General features: G+C 39.3%; 4 protein-coding genes across 7 annotated transcripts; 3 read left to right on the top strand and 1 right to left on the bottom strand.

Moving 5' to 3' along the window:
* The first annotated feature begins 12 nt into the window (after positions 1 to 12).
* Positions 13 to 2,017, top strand: polr3h (polymerase (RNA) III (DNA directed) polypeptide H). Its single transcript, XM_049746133.2, has 6 exons — positions 13 to 308; positions 381 to 477; positions 606 to 692; positions 783 to 846; positions 929 to 1,157; positions 1,292 to 2,017. The coding sequence occupies exons 1-6, from the start codon at positions 198 to 200 to the stop codon at positions 1,340 to 1,342; spliced, it is 639 nt and encodes a 212-aa protein (XP_049602090.1). The 5' UTR covers positions 13 to 197; the 3' UTR covers positions 1,343 to 2,017.
* A 270-nt stretch (positions 2,018 to 2,287) lies between these two features.
* Positions 2,288 to 5,213, top strand: csdc2b (cold shock domain containing C2, RNA binding b). Its single transcript, XM_049746143.1, has 4 exons — positions 2,288 to 2,482; positions 3,171 to 3,499; positions 3,683 to 3,805; positions 4,039 to 5,213. The coding sequence occupies exons 2-4, from the start codon at positions 3,318 to 3,320 to the stop codon at positions 4,199 to 4,201; spliced, it is 468 nt and encodes a 155-aa protein (XP_049602100.1). The 5' UTR covers positions 2,288 to 2,482; positions 3,171 to 3,317; the 3' UTR covers positions 4,202 to 5,213.
* Positions 5,154 to 8,945, bottom strand: LOC125984169 (phosphomannomutase 1). The gene is made up of 8 exons (XM_049746121.2): positions 8,540 to 8,945; positions 8,292 to 8,409; positions 8,045 to 8,121; positions 7,820 to 7,911; positions 7,632 to 7,731; positions 7,136 to 7,211; positions 6,159 to 6,274; positions 5,154 to 5,775 (listed from the first exon to the last, which is right to left on the bottom strand). The coding sequence occupies exons 1-8, from the start codon at positions 8,603 to 8,605 to the stop codon at positions 5,653 to 5,655; spliced, it is 768 nt and encodes a 255-aa protein (XP_049602078.1). The 5' UTR covers positions 8,606 to 8,945; the 3' UTR covers positions 5,154 to 5,652.
* On the top strand, positions 7,804 to 18,291 carry gucy2ca (guanylate cyclase 2Ca). 4 transcript variants are annotated; one of them, XM_049745949.1, is made up of 29 exons: positions 7,804 to 7,937; positions 10,627 to 10,728; positions 11,290 to 12,122; positions 12,382 to 12,494; positions 12,568 to 12,635; positions 12,713 to 12,934; positions 13,008 to 13,126; positions 13,275 to 13,374; positions 13,450 to 13,561; positions 13,625 to 13,775; positions 13,841 to 13,926; positions 13,984 to 14,101; positions 14,455 to 14,536; positions 14,605 to 14,698; positions 14,815 to 14,877; positions 14,948 to 15,019; positions 15,086 to 15,190; positions 15,423 to 15,509; positions 15,584 to 15,716; positions 15,780 to 15,917; positions 15,983 to 16,071; positions 16,148 to 16,239; positions 16,319 to 16,477; positions 16,547 to 16,739; positions 16,806 to 16,980; positions 17,275 to 17,373; positions 17,444 to 17,538; positions 17,618 to 17,694; positions 17,764 to 18,291. In XM_049745949.1, the coding sequence occupies exons 3-29, from the start codon at positions 11,891 to 11,893 to the stop codon at positions 17,957 to 17,959; spliced, it is 3,270 nt and encodes a 1,089-aa protein (XP_049601906.1). In that variant the 5' UTR covers positions 7,804 to 7,937; positions 10,627 to 10,728; positions 11,290 to 11,890; the 3' UTR covers positions 17,960 to 18,291. The 4 variants fall into 4 exon arrangements, with proteins under 4 accessions (XP_049601906.1, XP_049601908.1, XP_049601905.1 ...); XM_049745948.2 differs by lacking the exon at positions 7,804 to 7,937 and adding an exon at positions 9,141 to 9,667 and having other exon boundaries at positions 13,450 to 13,775; XM_049745951.1 differs by lacking the exon at positions 11,290 to 12,122 and having other exon boundaries at positions 13,450 to 13,775.
* The last annotated feature ends 2,873 nt before the right edge of the window (positions 18,292 to 21,164 follow it).

The raw sequence follows: 21,164 nt of genomic DNA, 5'->3' as shown, positions 1-21,164 counted from the left end.
GTCGTAAACCTTTTAACACTGTCGTAAAAAAGCCACACGGTACGGTAGCAGCATGTCGCCAATGCAATCAACGGTAACTTTACGTTTTAGACATGCTTTTATTAGATGTGTTTGATAGATGAGACAAAAAAGTTCTTCAACTCTTCAAGTTTGTACACCGCGTTATATTTTGACCTGCATGTGCTCGAGCCTGCATCATGTTTGTGTTGGTGGAGATGATGGACACAGTCAGGATCCCTCCGTGGAACTTCCACAGACAGGTCAACGAGGCTGTGTCCGAGGAGTTGAATAAAAAGCTGGCTAACAAAGTGAGTCGTTAATAATTATCTGTCATAATACAACGATGGGCTCATGCACTCTCTTTTTTTTTCCAACCTTAGGTGGTCTACAATGTCGGCCTCTGCATCTGCTTGTATGATATCACCAAACTGGAAGATTCATATATATTGCCAGGGGATGGTGCATCACACACTAAAGGTATAATAAGATAGTCTAAAATAAATTAAACTTCATTATGAAGACACCTTCATGCCTTGCAACATAAGATGTATAAAGGTACAAAAATTCCTCAAAACAATTTGACCTAGATTCCTTTTTACTGTCAGTTCATTTCAGATATGTTGTTTTTCACCCTTTTCTGGACGAGATACTGGTCGGCAAAATTAAGTATTGCAGTCAGGAGGGCGTTCATGGTAATCTCATTTATTAATTTTAAGTGCTCATCTCCTGCTTCCATTATTGAATGCAAAATAGGTCTTCTCACCTCAGTTTCCATTTCGCAGTGACCATGGGCTTCTTTGATGACATTCTTATCCCGCCAGAGTCTCTTCAGCAACCCACTAAATTGTATCCTCTCAAATATTGCATAAAAGTGACATTTTAATATGAAGTGATTTACTTTATAGTCTTCCTTAGCTACAACCTCAAGCGACGAAGCCGAGCAAGTTTGGCTTTGGGAATATGAGACAGATGAAGGAGCACACGACCTCTACATGGACAAGGGAGAGGAGATCCGTTTTCGAGTGGCCGATGAGATTTTTGTGGATACGTCACCGACTGGCCCGACGACTGATGACGCACCCGCCCAACCTGGCCAGCCGACTCCACCACCTACACAAGAAACCAGCGAGAAGAAAGAGGCGCCGTATACCATAATAGTAAGACCTGCTGCTCGTATACAAACCACCAACATATTTAAATGCACTTAATGTGGGTAATTAGTGTGTGTTAAACTATTTCGAATAGCATACCATGAGAAAAAAGACTGACCTACTCTCGTTTCTTGTCTTAGGGGACCATTTGTGAGCCAGGCCTGGGGCTGCTGTCATGGTGGAACAATTAGCAGGGAGAGGAAATGATTTAGACCATCATCACTACTCTGCAAGACTTGTGGTTGGATTGAAACTTGATTTTTGACTTTGAGTCCTGATGCTGCACTTGCGTACTTGAAATATGGACAATGGTGAAAAAACTCACCTTTAAGACCATCATGGCATATATTTAATGCAGAATGATTCCTAAGTATCATCTTTTACTTATTTTATTTCACATTGGGAAGCACTTCCCTAATCAATGAAAAATATGGATTAATTCAATCAAGTCAAATAAGTATAATTATTTCTTCACCATAACTAAAAGGATGATGTAAAGATGAATTTTTTTGTGATCAAAATATGTAATCTGTGTGTCACATGTTTACTTTAAGATGTCAAAAAGAGGAACAACTCGGGTGGTGAATTAAACATCCTTTAATATTTTATTTCTATGATGTTTTATTAAATACAAAGACATATCAAAAAATGTGAAGGGCTTGTCATCAGTGCGATTGTGATTTGTCTCATTGTGCGGTGACAGGAGCCCACAAGGGATTAGAGACAAGCTTTTAAATCCTATATTTTGAAGGACATAAATATATGTATTGGGTTTCATGTGACCCCTGTGAGACCATTGGTAAAACTAGGTCATGTTGCATCCAAAAAAAAAACCAAATCAGATAAAGAGGATGGCTTTCATATGACTCCATTCTCCCTGCTGTTGGTATTTTGTTTTTTATTTATTTGTATGCATTGATGGCCTCTGTAATCATTGAAGCTCCAAATCCCACCGCACAACACGCCACTGCAATTAATTATAAAACATCAACCCCCTAAATTGTGCTGATTAATATCCAAATTTTCTCTCGACTAATACGATTAGTCATGGCGTGGTTACGTCACGGAAAAGCTGTGCAAAAGTGAAGTTTCCGCTCCAGCGAAGCCCACTTTCAACGCATCTCAGGGTGGAGCGCGACGCGCATGCGCACTCTGGCATCACGGCATCGGAAACCACCGTCAGCTGCGCACGCCCGCCCGCCCGGCGTCACATTAGGTTTTCTCCATTATTTATTTGATTTGTTCCTTATATAATGCTACGCATCCATTCAACTCACACGTTTGGCAAAGTGAGCCACCCGACCGTCCAACTAACTGGTTGGTACCGCGCTGTAAGTAACATTCATCTTCCTACTGCATGGTGGTGACCGTCCGCTTTGTTTTGGGATGGGGACGGATTGTTTTTGAAAATCCCCTTCAAATATTCTCTTTTAATTAAGCAGCGTGGCTTCTGACAGTCTTAAATTAATAATCAGCAGTGGTTCTTTTTATTCCATCCATACTTGACTGCACGAGTTTTATAGAAGCGAGATTATGCAAATATTTTATATTGTGGATTTAATGCATTTCAGTACATTCATTGGCTTATTATTCATTTTTCCGGTTCGCTCTCCTCCCATTGTGCCCCATTTGTACTATTTTTGGTACTTCCAAAAAAAAAAAAGATGCGATTTCTATAGCATGGTCATTTGGGAATTAGGGTGCCTACGTCATTCGGTGGTCGCCTCCTGCAGCTGTTCTGACGTCACCTGCCAGTATCACACACACGAGTGGGCGTGACATGCATTCGAGTGTCACGAGAGCAATGCAATGAATCATCTTAAATCACATTAATCATTATAGTCGCAATTTTAATTCCTATTCTACATCAGAATGTTTGAACCAGTGATATCTCTATTTCCAAATATGTGGTTTCATTATTAAGTGTGTATCACAACAAAGACCGAAACAAGCTTTCTCAGCTCGCTTCTCCATCATCACTAAATGTGCTCCACTTCCTCGTGTTGTTCTTCCACACAGCATGCGTGATAGACACGAAGTGACAGTGCTGACCCGGATAACTTGCTGAGCTCGTGCTCCATACTGAAGGAGGCCTCACAGGAGACAGCTGTGTTCAGCAGCAGACTGCAGCATCCCCCCCCTCGTCTTCCTCCGATCGAACTCAGCATGACCGACCCCAACCTCACGTCACCCTCGGCGACCCCGCTTCGATCCCCCGACGCCCCGCTCAGCGTCTCCTTCCCGTTCCTTCGGGAGGGGAGTCGAGTTTGGGAGGAAAGGGGAGAGCAGGCGCTACCCAGGGAACTTCCCAGCCCGCTGCCGACCAAACGTACTCGCACTTACTCGGCGTAAGTGTGTGGAATATTATTGAGTCATCCCCCCTTCTGTTGTTTTTGCAACACAACGAGGAAGATCTGACATTTTCTGGTTTCACTTTCATTTCTCTTTCTGAATCAGTCATAGCAGGCACTACACAAAATGTTTTTCGTAACATTTGGATTCCCCCGCCTCTGCTTCTTTTTTTCACACAGCACGGTCCGAGCTCACTCAGGTCCGGTGTTCAAGGGCGTTTGTAAGAACTTCTCAAGATCCCAAGGGCACGGATTCATCCGGCCGAGCCATGGCGGCGAAGATATCTTTGTTCATATCTCAGAGTGAGTGACGGTTGAGATGTGATGAAATGAAAGTTTTATTTTATATCCAGTTGAAGCTCCATCAATCTTCTGCACTGAAAAAAATTGGTATGTTGAATTCACTCAACTATATTTTGTCAAGCTGGTGCACAAAAAAAATCATTTAGATCCAGATATACATTTTTAAATACATATAAAGTCTATTAAAGTGCTTCTGATCATATTTGTTGACCCGTATCTGTTTTCCGTTTCAGCATCGACGGGGAATATGTTCCCGTTGAAGGCGACGAGGTCACTTACAAAGTGTGCAGAGTCCCCCCCAAGAACCTGAAGGTGCAGGCGGTGGAGGTGAGGATAATTCATCTGAACCCAGGCAGCAAACACGAGACCTGGTCCGGGCAGATCATCAGTTCTTAGGTTTGGATCGTGGATGCGCAAGGTGACAGGCGGTGTAGATGGACGGACTGAAAAAACGTATATCAAGCGCATGTTCCCTTTGCCGTTAAACTTATTAGCTACTTCTCTTCCACTAACTATGACGGGATCAAACAGTTGATTGCGCAAGACCTGCAAACAAAAGTAGCGAATAATAAAAGATTTAAGGTGCCAAAAACAATCCCTTAGTACGGTACTCCATTTTCTGATACGGTACAAAATAGGGCACCAAATATTCTTCCTGGTTCTTACGTAAAATGCAAGTTCATTGGAAGAGGAACGTGAATGTTTCGTTTTGCTTGAGGGGGAAAAAAATTTGAGTACTAACATGAAAAAGTAGATTAATGTGGTAGTTTTGGTCAGGAGTCGTTCTGGAGGACAAGCAGCACGGAACATGCATATCAAAATTTATTTTACTGTCTTGTTTACTTATTTTGATGATTTAAGTCTTAAATCTTTGTTTGCGGGAAAAAACTAAATATCCCAAATTGTGAAACTTCACTCCAAGTGAGGCTCCACTTGTTTTGCTGTTGTATTTGAAATAATTTTGTGTACGGAGCCGTGAACTAATTCAAATACTCCGTGTGTGTTTTGTGTATGCTTAGTTTGTATGATAGTCGACTCCTTGACTTTCTAGTCACAGAACTGTTCGTTGTACTGTAGAATTTCAGGTTGTGATCAGTTAAACTGTATTGTGTTCTAATGGTACTACGACCTCTTTAGCATTTCTGTCTGTCTCACTGTCAACATAGAATTTGGATTATTATTCGTCACTTCCAAGTTTTGTTTCCTTCGGTGGGGGCTTCTACTGAGCCATGCAAGAAACCAGAATTCAGTTTGTGTCTGTTTTTCGAAACTTGAGAAGTCTTGCTGAACGATACATATTTTCCCATGTCGATAATCCAATAGTAAAATCTACTCAGCAATGTAAATCGATGTCAAAATGATTTATTAGTGATACATTTAATGAATAAAAGCAGATTCTTGATTTACAGTGTAGGCTACATACGCCTTGTCATCACTTTCAAGTTTAATATGTTGACGGGTTAAAACAGGCCTGATGCAGACCTCGGATTTAACGTGCACATTCATGAAATTAGCATGGTCATGTCATCATAGAAGCTTAATTCACTGTAAAAGTTTAAATTCAGTAATACCTAATATAAACTTGATAAAAGCAGATAAAATCTATAAATGATATATATGTGCCTCGGAGACATGAATAAACCTGGAACGTTTTGACAATGAAGAAAAAAAAAAAGAGATTGTCTTTTACGCCCTATTTAGGGTTATACCGTAGATATTTTAAAAAATAACTTGGAGAAAATCATTTTTAGTAGTTTACAACCAACCCGTTGCGATCCACTGGTTGATTTTCAGCAGGCACAAAAAATACTCTGCAGAGTAGGCCATGAAAAAAAACAAAAAAAACATCAGGATTCACACGACGGCTCATCGAAAAAAAGTTGCCGACACCGGGTGGCAGTGTCTCTCGGCGAGTCGACCGTGTAGCCGATCGTACGTGGGTCGTTAAAAATTTCATAATCGTTTCCTCCCTGAGGAAAAGAGACAAAAAAAGCAATGAGGGATGATTAGTGCAGCATGATTAAGTCTTGTTGAGAAACAGCCACTTTTCATCTGACCTCTGACCTTTAACCTTTCACTGCATGACATCTACATACCTGAGCTCATCTCAACATATTATTTATAGTTTTTTTTTTACTCTTCCAAAACAATAACATCCAATATTTACGACCTGGCCTGCCTCCAAAACAACTCTTAACTATTTGGCATGACCTCAAATAATTAGCACTTAGCACTCGACATATAATGAAGGAACAAAAGCTCCTTGGATGTATTCCAGGTTATTTGAGGACGACATGCTTTACACTTGACTTATCTAAAGTGAAAATAGAGGATACAAATTTGCCAAACGTACATCTGACGTCTCATTGCCGAAGAAGTAGATGGCATCCAGGCCTTCGCTCGCTAGCAGATCCAGACATAACCTCTTGTCCCAGCCTTCGGGAAACACGTCAAAACTGATGAGACCACCTAAGAGCACAAAGCAAAGGTCAATATTTGTGTTCTCGCTTGCATAATCTTAGATTGGACAAAAGAATGAGGAAATAATCTTGCAAATAAAGAACAAAGGAGGATAGAGTAAATGGTTTTTTTTTTTTTTTTTTGCACAAACGTGTCAAAACAACACCATTAGCCATATGCTGCCAAATGCACGAACGACTCTTGTCCTTGATGGAGGCTTTTTCAATCAGCGGACAAACCTGTCTTTTTCCTCACACTTCAGTGACTTTGTTAGCAGACCAGCCATCAAGTCAACATGGTGTCCAAACACAAGCAGAGTGTTTTCAGAACCAGCTCACCGATGAAAGCAATAATATCCAAAATGTATTTAACTCATATGAACTCATTGAATTAATTTTTCCATAACCTCTGTTGACCTATATAATTAGGCCCCACCCCCTATCTTCCCTTCTAACCTAAATATGCCTTTTCTTTCAGCCTCATTGAAAGTGATAAAGGCACCAACTGTAGGGCAGCCAGCCAATCAGAAGGCTGTTTTCCCTCACACGCCTCCTCACATGTCCATCATCTGCACAGCCATACTATTTACGGCAGTTGGCGCTAATGCTTTTTGCTTCCAGCCGCTAATGCAGGGGAGAGTGAAAATGCATTCTGACTATAGCTTGCGGCAAACATTATTTTAGCAAGACCCTATAGAAGTGTTTTTTTTAAACTCCACTGCACCATACTTTAAAGACAACCAAAACACAATGATCTGAGAATACACACAGTTACCATCTTACAAATAATTTTTTTTAATACTAATATAATCATAAATCATTGCTTTAATAACTCACACATTATGTTCTCATACAAACCAACATTTCTCACCTCGAGTGAACCTCAGTCCCTTTCCGGCAAATTCCTCCTTCAGGGCAGCAACAAATTTCTCCTGGATTTTTTCTTTCTGGAAAGGGAAAAACATTGTTACTGCACAAAAAGTCTAATGGAATTAATGTAACTGCTCAAATATGTTCATCACACCTGCTAAAGAATATTAATGTGAATTTTAGCAAGAAGCTGTGGGGTTAATTTTCTGTCAGCTTGAGCGACCCGTCAATGTGCAGCCAAGACAACTGTCCTGAAAGGGTAAGAATGTTTAAACTCCCCTTACGTGACTAAACACGTTTACTGAATCACAAACCAGTTTGTTTAGCAACTAAATATTAACGGACTAGTTTTGTCACAGAAAAGTTTCGTACTTCACAAACAGCAGTCACAAAAGATAAGGGACAAAGAGTCACTATCAGGTTTTTGTAGAACCAACAAAAATGTATGACTCGCTCCCCAGTCTCATGAATAACAATATATATATTTTTTTTTTTACCTTATCAATTTCAGAGAATTCAATTCGTTCCTCGAATGTGCAGTTCCGACCGATGGGAGAAATGTTGAGCATTCCATTCCTGAACTCAATGAACGTTCCCCTGTCAATAAAGAGGCATTGGAAATTGTTCAAAACCTTCCACAGGAGCACCAAAAAAACAATAACCCAATTTTTTTTTTATGATTAACCTTTTCTTTGGCAGTTTGATGAGCCCCATGTAGCTCAGGCAGAAGTTAATGAGGTCCTGCAGCAGCTCCTCCCCGATATGGTTCTGGATTGCCTGTGAAGCAGCACGCTCATTTTAAAGTAAGAAATAAATATCTGTTTTTAAATAAAAGTACAAGACGGGTATATAAATAAAAGCTATTTAAGTGCATAATTGTCATGAATTACTTCCCACCATTGTCACTTACCTGCTTTGAGTGGAGTTTGCCATCTTTGTACTGGACTGTACCATTTTCAACAAACACGTAGTCAAATTTGTGGATGACTGCAAAAGAGGAGAAAAAGGTGGATAAATATGATTTACTTGGTAGATTTCTGATAAGCAGTAATTGCAGTGTTGCACAGTTAATTGTCATTTGCATGTCATGGGTGGCTAACTATGGCGTAAATTGAAAAAAAAAAATCCTAATTCCTTAATTGGATAAATTGACTCACCGTCATCTCCTTCGCCGAGTTGTTCTGCAATTTTGGAATAGTCTGACGCACTGATGATGCCAATTTTGACTTTCCTTCTTAATTTTTGGAAGAACTCATCCAGCTCTGGGTCTATTTTCTGCAAATTAAAATGCATTAGTCAGTGCAAAGATGAAAAAAAATCACTCAATCGATGGATGGAGGGAAATAATTTATATAAGATGTTATTTTTTTGCCTATATAAGAGTTTTTTTTTTTAAGACACTCACCTCTCTCGGTGGCGTCAGAGTACCATCCACATCAAACAGGCATAGGATATTTCTGTCTGCAGACATGCCGACCTGCTGGTTTTTTTTTGTCTTCTCTTTAAATTCCAGCAGTTTTGCTTCCACTCTTGCTCTTGAACACGTGCACAAACATTAATAAGAAGATTCCGAGATAGATCTGCAGTCTTGAAAATCAATGCATCAGTCAATCAGTCACCCCATGAACTCGACTCCTCCGTTTTTAAAAAGGTTTCGTTTGTTCATAAAACTGCCGCATATTCTTCTCTTTTCTTTGAGGTCCGCGGTGCTGATACGTTTTTAGATCTCACACCTTCCAAAACATATCTTGACAAACGTGTCGGGTTTCTTTCACAACGTCAAGCTCCGTTGGCAGCCAATCATGGTCACTATGGCCAGTTAGTGACGTCAGAGAGTAGGCGGGGTTTGGAGGGTGATTTGCTTGTCAATCAAACGGATCTTTAGTGTACTTTAATAAAAAATAATGTGATTATATAGTATATGTTTAATATACATATTATACAGGTAACATAATATAATTATATACATAACATAATAATGAAAAGATTAAATACATTGGCCAATATTAGCTGGGATTAATTTAATTGCTAAAATAAACACTTAGTCTGCTTTATTTTAATTTGAACCTTCTATAATTATAATAACAGTCCAAAAATACGGTGGCAGCGCAGACTTTTAATCCAAGAAACTCGCTTCATCTTGTTTTCAGTGAGTCACATTTTCCACTAGAGGGCGACATTGGAGAGAGAAAGAATCTCTTAAAACGCTCTGGAAAACGGACATTCTAATAAAAAAAGACAAATTAATATCATTAACGTTATTTCTACCCTATAATAACATTCAGTGGTTTGTCTAGATTTGTAACAAACAGTGATTATATTTCTCTGTAGGGAATCCTAACACAAACCAAGACATAATTGACGCCTCGTGTAATGAATTACGCATGCGCAATGCATCTAATCTCAACCCATCCGTGGCAAGGCGGAGGTGGTAATTGTTTCCTTCCAACTCAGAGTTTGTTGGTTTGATCACCAGTCCTCGAGGTGGCCCATTAAGCAATATACCGAAGCCCCAGTTGAAGCCCCTGATGCTGTAAGTATTGCAAACCATTTAATTATTGAGTACAATTTAAAATTAATCGCAAAATAGGTAAATTAACCAATCAGGAACAACTTTCCAGTTCTCCACTCCAATCGTAAACAGATAAATGAATGACTGTCTCATACAAAACTATTATCTTTGTAAACATTGATTTAGCTAGACCAGCTCTTGAACTGCAGCTCATTAGATTGTGCAAGTGTCTGGTAAATATGAATCACTTGGACGTTTTATCAGCAATCATAAATCAGGAGTAGACGTGTGGTTCAAAAGAAGAGATAGTGCCACAGTGTTAATAAGTGTGACCTCATTTGGGTGCAAAATTGGCCACGTGACGTCACTGACATGTGAATTCATGCTGAACATCCGTGTGAACTTAATTACCCCAAGTAATTTCATACAAGTGGGTAATTTCCTCAGTTTGTCGTCATGGAGGTCAACAAGTTACTTATTTGCCTGATTTATTAATGAGCTGCGAATTGATGCATCCAAATGCATGAGGTGCCATAAAGAAACTAATCATTAGCTTCTGAAACCATCATATCAAAGTTTGACCTCAATATTGTCTCATTTAGCTTCCTACGTGCACAACTTCAACGATAAGACACATTGTATTGCTTTCTGGTGTGACCCTTATTAATAAATCCATCAACATATTATCCACATTAATAAATATAAGTAAACGATGAAGAGTATGTAAATATTATTAATGTGGTCGATTTGTTTTGCAAGAACCTCCAAAAAATATTATTTTATTCCAGCATGTTTTCATTTCATGTGGTTACCATGAAACACAACTGTGAAGGCACAATATGTTCCTTTTAATATGTCAATGTTTCCTCTCCTTGATATGGGCGGCTTGGAGGTGGAAGACCTCCTCACATGAAATGGGTCTAAATGGCTGTTTGGTCCCCGCCAACCTAAATATTACAACGTCATTTATGTTTGCTCAGGAGCTTTACAACCAGCAAGGTGGCACTTCAACAGGAAGCTGAGTTATGATGCTGGAGAGCAAGAAGCTTTCAATGGAAATATTGACGATTGATTCAACTGTGGTATGTTGTTTTTGTGATGTTTGCTATTGGTAACGGATGGAATAAAGCCAGAGGTGGGAATAAGTACTCATACTATGTACTTAAGATGGAAAAGTACAGAAAAAATCCTAAAATTAGAAGCACTGATTTGACGTATTGACTGTAGAAGTAAAAAATTACAACCGAATTTAACTTTATTTTTTTTACTTTGTATTATATGCAACACCAAATTTGATAAAAACAAAAAAAAACATAGAAAATAGCACTTGAGAGCATTTATTTATTTAAATAAAAAAAATAAAAATAAAAAAATATATATTTTTTATATATATATATATATATAGCCTGCTTAAAAAAAATGATAAAAACCAAACTGAATTTTCAAAAAACTAAATTCAAAATGAAATAAAAAAAAAACCCCAAAATTTCTCTCAAGTCTTTTACCAGTGGTTACAGCGGTTCATAAGCGGTTTGGTCTTTTACAGGCTTAATCTACCCGACTTTTACAGCATACACTGTTTATCAGCTCCACACCAGCCCTGTATTTATAACCTGTCGTTACCTTTGTCCCTTTCATCATAGAGGCCCTCTCCCTTGAGTGAAAAAAACAAAACTTCAGAACACTTAAATCACAGTAAGTCACTTTTTGTATTCACCGTTCACTCCAATAAAAGAACAATATTTAACCAGTAATGTTAATTAAACCAATTAATTATTAGCATTCCTCTGTCACTTCTAGAAGATTTCCATGTCGGAAAAGGTCAGGGTATAAATTAAAATAATACAGGGGTGGTGTAGTGTTGGCCCTAATGGAGTGTGGGAGTCTTCAACGGCCGGCTTGCCTTGGCCTGGATGGTGTTGTGACGACCAGTTGTTCATTAACGTACAGAGGGAGGACTGATAGCGCAAGCACACAGCAAGCCGGAGGATTATTGCTCTCAAGCTTTCACCGCTGAAGCAGCGGCAGGGAAGCAGTCTTCCGCATTGTCTTTATAAAATCTCAGGAAAAAGCAGATTTTTTTTTTTTTTTGTCCCGCACTTGGATGAAGGAGTGTGAATCAACAGATTCTTTTTGCCTGTTCGCTTTGGATTGAATCAATCTCAGGAGGTGTTCAACTCTGAAAAGAAGTGATTTTTTTTTGAGGGGGGGGAGATGTAGGGACTGCGGTGAGGCAAAAAAAAAATGACTATAATGAGGTATAAGATGAGTGGTTTGAATAGTTTACCTTACCTGGGAATGTTGGTTATGGCGGTGATTGGCAACAAGATGCTGGACGACTGTCTGGCGTCCAAACGTCGATTCACGATGAACGTTGTGCTGCTGGAAGACAACACGTACGAGTGGAGTCGGCCCTTCGTGCAGGCGGCGGTGGAGCGAGCCATTGAAGAAGACAGGAAGGAGAATATTAAACATAGTAGGGTTTGAATGTTTATATTTTTTTTCTTGCGCTCCTATTGGCTTGCATTGTTGCTATGCAAAGAAAAGCAGAAAATCCTGTGCTGATATTGTTCGTAAAATTATTTTAAAAAATCCCACAAAGCAAAAAATGAAATAAATGATATAAAATATAAAATATAATATAAAATATAAAATATAATATAAAATAAATAAATAAAATTATAATAAATAAATACCTTTATACCTTTTATAAATCTTCTCTTCCACGTGTCCAGATTTAAGCTTCGCTTTGACAGCTAACTTCCACGGCTTCAACACGACCCTGTACAACCGGCAAGGCTGTGGTAGCAGCACTTGCGAAGGCGTGGCCATACTCAAGATGCTCCATGTGAGTGTCCATCAACATATTTTTGTTTACATGGCTCTCAATTTCTCAATTTCACTTCAATTTGACTCGACAGAATGATGGTGAAGTCGGTTGTGTCATGCTGGGACCTTCGTGCACGTACGCTACCTTCCAGTTAGTGGAGTGAGTATGACTTTGCTCCTCTATCATCATCACGCTTTCAAGTTCTAACCGACTAATGTGCATCCCCGGTGCTTCAGTGATGAAATCGGCCTGACCCTAAGCATGCCCGTCATTTCCGCCGGGAGCTTCGGCCTCTCTTGCGACTACAAGCCTAAATTGACTCGGATTTTGCCGCCGGCACGCAAGATCTCGGATATGTTCTACTTCTTTCTGAAGGAGGAGTTGTCATTCAAGGATGAATGGCAGCATGTTTACGTATACAAGAAGTCCAGCGAGAACGCCACAGAGGATTGCTTCTGGTGAGCCATGATGACATCATCACTCGGCTCTTTGCTGTTCTCATCTCCTTGTTCCATCTTACTTTGTTTGAAGGTATACCAATGGACTGGAAGCTCCTTCCGCCAACTTTGCTACAAAAATCAAAAGAGAAATGCTACGTTCTGAGGACGACTTAAAGGAAGCTCTCATCGATAACCAACGACACAGTAACAGTGGGTGACCCTTTTTTATTTCATAGTATCGATACTTGGTATCGGTATCACTGACAAACATCACTATTAGAAAAAAAAAGGTAAAAAGTTTTTTGGTTAAATTAGAATCTAATTTATTATGATGATGCAACCTCTATATTTATTTCAGTTTTCATCATTTGTGGCCGTCTTGATGACATCATTTCAATCAAATCCAAAGTGGGCCCAATTAAGCCAGAGATCATCTTCATTCTCATGGATATTTACAAGTAAGCTTCTCAACTCAGCTATAGTCCATTTGATCATTTTAACTAACACTTAAGGCCTCTTTTCTTCTCATCCAGTCCTGAGTATTATGTCAACGCGACATCCAATCAGGCCATGCGTAACGTCCTGGTCGTCACTCTCCCGCAGAGGAACTACAACTACGGATTGACTTTACCTTATAACGACACGGTGAGCTGCATTTTAAAGGAAATGTCGGAAAACTTTGAACTTTTTTCTCTCTTTCAACGGCAGATTAATGACTATGTGGCTGGCTATCATGACGCCGCTCTACTGTTCGGTAAAGTGCTCAGGGAGAGGATGCTCAGTCAGAAGAATAATGGTCGCAAAGGAGCTAATGAAGTCCCGCTTAGTGATAATCCATTCGGGAATGCTTCCTTCCATGGTATGTCTTGATTTTGGCATTGATACATTGGTCAGTTTAGTGAAGTGTAAATTTGATGCATGCAGGTATGGCAGGACATTATGTTTTGGACAAGTATGGTGACAGAGATGTTAACTTCACCGTGATTTACACATCCACTCTAACCGGCAAGGTGAGATGACCCATCGTTTTCGGAGAGTCAAAATGTTAAATGTTATTTCTTCCGCAGTATGAGACTCTGCTAGTGTTTGACACGTCGAGGAATAAAACGATACACGTGGCCCAAAATCCTGCTCTGGCTTGGAAAGGAAATCGCTTGCCTCAAGATATACCGGAGAATTCCGATGGTAGATATACACACGCAAATTGAAAATGGACCGATTCGAGGAAATATAAGGGGACTTAAGTTGACCCTTGGGGTACACCTTTGTTAATAATCTTGAAATCTGACTAGCTTCAGAAACACATTGATTTTTCTGATGAAGAAAAGAGTTGAAAAATAACGAGTCAGTAGAAACAGCAATATAAATAAAATAAAATTTATCTTCCGTATTGTAACCAATTGACAATTATTCTTATGAATTCCTGTTAATTTCCACAGTTAACACATTTTATTTATTTATTTATTTATTTATTTATATATATTTTGATTTATTTGCCTACTTCGGACGTCACATGCTTTTTGTACGTTTGTTTGGAGGCTTGACCACGCAGAATGTGATCGTGATCGTTCTGAGCCTGAGTGTTTTCGTGGTGACCGTCGTCGCGCTCATCTTCTACAGGTAGGAAGTGTTTACGTGTGTGTGCAAACACATATTATCCAAATTAATTTGATTCCAATTCACGCTAGGCAGAACAGAAAACAACGTCCAATGCAAAAAAGGTGGGCTCACATCAACCCTCACCTGATTGGTCCACTGGATGAGAAGGAGGTCTCCCTAAAGGTAAAAGTCCGCCGAATTTGAGATTAGAAATCCATAGAAGAAACAAGTCGGTATTTATTACCATCAAAGCACCAAGCTGCTGTAATCATCTCTACCTGTTTCTTTTCATGGAACAGATTGATGAAGATAAGAGGAAGGATAGCACGTTCTACTCTCGTCGTGGCCGCTATGATAAAAAGGTTAAAAACAAAACTTGACATAGATAAAGAATGGAAAGTGAAAATAATAACAGCCTTTTGTATTTTTTAGCCGGTCATCTTGAAAGAGCTCAAACAAACCGATGGAGACTTCACAGACGAGCAGAAGATTGAGCTTAACACTGTAAGACGTTCGCACAATGGAATAATAAAATCAGAATTTTTAACTTCTCTTTTTGTTTGATTCAAGCTGCTGCGTATCGATTACTACAACTTGACCAAGTTCTATGGCACGGTGAAGTTTGAGTATGCCGTGTTTGGGATGTTTGAGCTGTGCTCCAGGGGATCCCTCAGGGTGAGGAAATTATTAAAAATAAAAAACACACACTTAAATGTGGCTGCATCCCAAATAGATTACAACCAAATCGAGTTTGACACATTTGTGCAATACCTGTGATTTATTGCACGATTAAATTTTTTACGACATATAATGCCGTCTATTTTTTTCCATCGTACATAATCATTTTATTGATTATTATGGCTGACACTTTTAAAGAACACTAAAAAGATTTTTTTTATCCTTCCAGTACATTCTGAACGACAGAATTTCCTACCCAGATGAAACCTTCATGGACATGGAGTTTAAAATATCAGTCATGTATGATATAGCGAAGGTAATGAATTATGAATTTAATGTGTTTTTGAATTTTAACATATTTAAAATGGACTTCTCACCTACCTGCACCAGGGCATGTCTTATCTCCACTCCAGTAATATCGCAGTCCACGGGCGCCTCAAATCCACCAATTGTGTGGTTGACAATCGTATGGTGGTAAAAATCACAGATTTTGGCTGTCATACACTTTTGAGGCCAGGAAGAGGTAAGCAGGAGATTTTTTTTTCATCATAATATAAATATAAGTAATTAATTCCCCCCCCTTCAGATGTATGGACAGCACCGGAACATCTCCGTAAAGATGGGGTATCTCAAAAAGGAGATGTTTACAGCTACGGCATCATCGCACATGAAATCATTCTGAGGCAGCCTCCGTTTTATACTCAATACTATTTGAGTCGTGCAGGTATTGATTAGTGATTAGTTCATGAATATATATGTGTGTAAATTTGATGTTATCTCATCCATCAGAGAAGATTTACAGGGTGCAGTATCCTAACGGGATGCGTGTCTTCAGACCAGAACTCAACTTTGATGGAGTGTCAGAGAAAGAAACTGAGGTGAGGGAAATAAATTGAGAATGAGGAAAGGTGAGATCAAGCTGATAAGATCTCGTCTGCTTCCGTGTTACGCCAGTTGTACATGTTGATGAACAACTGCTGGGATGAAGATCCTGAACGGAGGCCAGATTTTAAGAAAATCGAGTTAACGCTGGGTAAGATTTTCAGGTATGTCGCAAAATCTTTTCGACCTTCAGATGAGATGTTTGAAAAGCGAATATTGCTAAGATGTTTTTTGTCGGCACAGCAATTTGCACAATCAAGCCACCGAGACATACATGGACAACCTGATCCGCCGTCTCCAGATGTACTCGAGGACTTTGGAGAATCTCGTGGAGGAGAGGACAGCTTTATACAAGGCTGAGAGGGACAGAGCAGACCGTCTTAACTTCATGCTGCTTCCCGGGTGAGTTTAGCACCTGAGATGTTGGATTGAAAGGATTTTTGATGAGCCTCCATATTTTTTTTGTCTCAGCCCAGTGGTGAGGTCACTGAAGGAGACAGGCATAGTGGAGCCGGAGCTCTACGAAGAAGTGACGGTGTATTTTAGCGACATTGTCGGATTCACCACACTTTGCCACTTCAGCACGCCCATGGAGGTGGTGGACATGCTCAATGAGATCTACAAGAACTTTGACAGCGTCCTCGACCACCATGATGTCTACAAGGTAGCATCTCGACTTTTTCATCTCGATTTCATCTTGAAGCAGGACGCTGATGATATTTATTTTCAGGTCGAGACAATCGGCGATGCGTACATGGTTGCGTCGGGTCTGCCAAAACGCAACGGCGACAGGCATGCCGTGGACATTGCACACATGGCACTGGACATCTTGTCATTTGTTGGGACGTTTGAGCTGCAGCACTTGCCTGGAATTCCGTTGTGGATACGGATTGGCGTGCATTCAGGTAAAAGAGAGTGTCACAAAAAATATTTCGATATTTTAAATAAATAAATAAATAAAATTTACTTATATATATATATATATATATATATATATATATATATATATATATATATATACATATATATATATATATAGTATTAATTTAATTATAATTTATTTAATTTATAATTCAATTTTAATATAATAAAAAATACATTTATTAAAAATATTAAAAAATATATTAAATATTTAAAAAAAATAATGATATAATGTAATATAATAATTTACGTGAAATAAGTTCATTGTGTTTGTGTAGGTCCTTGTGCTGCTGGAGTGGTGGGGAACAAGATGCCCCGCTATTGTCTATTTGGAGATACAGTCAACACGGCATCACGAATGGAGTCCACGGGCCTGCGTAAGAAACTGTTCACAAACATCTACCCTGCAGTAAGCACTTGGTTTAATGTGTAATTCTCATGTTCCAGCTCTGAGAATCCATGTAAGTCAGTCCACCATCAACATTCTGCAAAGGACTGATTGTCAATTTCAGTATGAGCAAAGAGGAGAGACGTATCTGAAGGTGAGCTGGATGCACTTGCTTCTTCATCCAAACCTGAATTGCAAATAACAACTGTTGGGTCTCCATTACTGACCCACAGGGGAAAGGCAAGGAGATGACTTACTGGTTAACTGGAGTGACCGGGGGCAAATACAATCTACCTACACCGCCAACAGCGTAAGTCAACCAATCTTCCCGACAAAAAAAAGAAATCTGCAGCAATCATTCCCTCCATGTTGGTCTCAGGGAGAACATCCAGCGATTGCAGCAGGACCTGGCAGATATGATCGTATCCAGTCTGGAAAAGCGTGGAAAAGGCGGAGAGAGTTTCGAAAAGAGGAAAACTTTGTCCATCAGACGGAGAGAAACTAGCGTGCATGGGGAAAGTTCCCCGGAATATTTCCATTTAGCTGTCACTGATAACCCCAGTACTTATCTGTGATGAGAAAGTACTACCAGCCATAATCTCAATGAACACTGCTGGACAGGACAGAGGAGCAGTGACTCACCCAAGCATGTGGAAACTGAGACTCACACTATGCTGTTGCATTGACAAGTCGTTATTTTGGCATCATGTTCGTTCTTCGCTTCCAACTGCCGCCTCGCAGGGACCTTCTAAAAAGAGCAAGGATGGAATTTGACCTGACATGATATGACGAACACTGCCTTTATTTAAAGAACACAACATGGGGATGCTAATCTAATAAGTGAGGCGCTAATATGTTTTGTATTTGCACTGATTGAGCATTTGACAAATAATCAGTGTGCAAAATACTTAAGTATTTCCTAGTATTCATACACAGGTTCTGAAAGATGCAAGTGTTGTATATTTAATTATTCACAGCCACATGAGTCAAAGCAAAACTTCTTCCTAAAACTGCAAAAACACAAAGAAGGCTTAAGTGCACTTTTGTTATACACTGGTGACCTCTTTGTGATATTTTTCTATCTCAAAAATTAATAAGGCACCAAACATTCAATGTGATCTATTTGCAATGTTATAAATTGCAGAGATGACGAAAATCTGTTGGGTTTTATTTTTAAATGTCGCAAATTAAACTGAATTCATCAACCGGGTTAAGCAGCGTATCCATGCTGTTGCTAGGCAGAGTTGTTGGGCACTTAAACATGTCATGTTTAAAGATGCCACTAACAGAAGTGGTCAATTTCTGGATGCCTACTGAGGTAGTTAATGCGATTGCAACAGAATCCCGCCGAGAAAGAAAGTTGAAATAGAATCTACACAGTTTTGGTTGTAACCAATGCCGTGCCACCAAGTTCTGTGGCAGGAAGTGGAAGTCGGTGCTCTCTCATGGCATTGCAAAGTAGCAGCACTCCAATCTCCTCAGCATGGTCTGTTTCCACTCTGCTCGTTCCCTTCTGACATTTTGAGGTCCCCCTGCAAGTGACGAAGTCGTCATCCCATTTTGAGGTGTTGTGGGGTCCCTGGTGGTAAAGGTGGGCACAGGCTGAAAAGGCTGGTGATGCTGAAGGGGACAAGTGACTTTCAATGGGCGGCTCTATTTTTTGGGGATGCTCAGGTGCAGACTCCACTTCTTCTGCAATGAAATAAATGAAAACAAATAAGCTTGAGTGAATATGCTTCAAGTAATTTCATATACAATATACATTTTAATTGCTTGATGGGTTTCTGGTGGGTCTAGAAACCCATCAAATGTGAAATGAAAAAATGTCAACTAATTTACATAATAACCAACCCTTCACCGAGTTTCTTTGTCATGACATGAGAGTGGGGCCAACCCATAGGATGCCCGAGAGAAGAACAGAAACCACAGTTTCTCCCAACGAGCATAAGCGTCACACCTTACACCCGCTCGCCCACTTCCTTCCGAATACCCCTGAGACTACTGTACCCTGATCATACAAATTTGCAAGCTCAACATAACAGAAAATATATGCAATGAAATACAAAAGTACTCAATTCTTGGCACTACTAGTATAAAATTTTGGCCAAAAAATAATGAAAAGTAATTTTAAAGAAAGGCCTTTACATCCCAATATAGTTTTTTTTCAATTGTACAAAGTTAATGGCAATTTTCTTCCCTAGAAAAAACATTTGATATGTATTAAAAATACATTAAAAAATTGGTTAATTTTTTTATAGTTTAACTAAATGATACAAATACTGCCAATATTATACTTATGTATTTTATTTTAATTTTATTTGGCTTTCACAGACATGTAAAAGACATTAGAAGTGCGCTTAAGAAGAAATGAGACTTACCTATTAGCCCAATCTCGTATATATTGAGAAATTGACAAGACCAGTCAGAAATGAGACCACACCCATCAAAAAGACTTGATTGAGAGCCGCTACATCAAAAACCCGCCGAATACATTAAACCCTAATTAAATGATTAAAACGCATTAAAATATTAAAATACATGTCAGTAAAGACTCGTATATCAGCGGGAACATTGTTGGAGACTGTGTGCCGAAGTTTTAACCACTTTTCAACACATCGTGGTGAGTTAGCCGAATGTGCTAATCAGGAGCTAATTGATAGCATTAGCTGGCCATCGCATGGCCGTTAATGCTAACTAGCTCTAGCTTTTATCCTTCTGTGTGTTGATAGTACTTTTTATTACTGTGATGAATAGATAACAGAGTGGAATTGGATTTGGGAGTCAGTGAAGACTTTTGGCAGGTGACTTGGTGAGTTTACTGACCTGTCTACAAGCCAAGTAAGTGTCCAATGTAAAGCAGCCATGTTAAAACTTAAGCATGTGAAATTTTAAGACCTTGTCTCTGATACCATCAGTGTGTGATTACTGTTATTGGAATAGCAAATTTAAATTTATTAATGAACAATCTGGAAGTTTCCATTGTATCACAACTATCGAGTTCCGCATGTACCTGAGGTTCTGGGTCTGCTCTGCCGTCTGTATATGATGAACCAGAGGGCCAAAGCCATGATGGACCCTAGAATGACCAAAACCAGCACAATCCACAGAACTGGAATCAGAGAAATTGGTGGGGCTGATGTGCTTTGAACGAAAACTGGAGTCACCTCTATGGGGAATACAAAACAGAATGTTAGTAAATGCTAAAAAACAAAAATCACAGTTCAATATCGTTTTTGAGTTGTTTTAGGACGAATATTAGAGGCAACGGTATGATAGGAACGTAAGAGGCACATAACTTGGCTCTGTGTTTCTCACCTGTTGGAGGTTCAGGTCTGGTTTCCAACACCTTTAAACTTATACAATCGTTCACAACGTTGTCCCATTTTTTGCCAGGAGGACAATTCTTGGTCATAGCTGCAATAGGAGTGTTTTTTTACAAATGAGAAAAGAAAAGCTGTGAGACCTCATAGGAGGCAACTACTTTTATATGAAAATAAAACAGAGTGCCTTGCAGACGTTTCAGTTCCTCCTTTTCACAGGAAGGGGTAAATTACGTACATGGGTCCCTAGGGCCAAACGGCTCACTATTTTACGAGAACATAGCATACATTGTAAATTAAACAGTAGACAGTAGATCTGGTAGATGTCGCATGAAGTTGACATTATTTCATACAAAGGATATATAAAACGTTTCCACTTCAACGTGTCAATCTCTCACATGTAAGCATTAATACATTCAATTAAAAGTAGAAATCGTTGCGGTACAGTAAGTCATTTATG

Source organism: Syngnathus scovelli, chromosome 16 (assembly GCF_024217435.2).
Source record: "Syngnathus scovelli strain Florida chromosome 16, RoL_Ssco_1.2, whole genome shotgun sequence".
Classification (NCBI taxonomy): Eukaryota; Metazoa; Chordata; class Actinopteri; order Syngnathiformes; family Syngnathidae; genus Syngnathus; species Syngnathus scovelli.
This window is presented reverse-complemented; position numbering and strand designations above follow the sequence as displayed.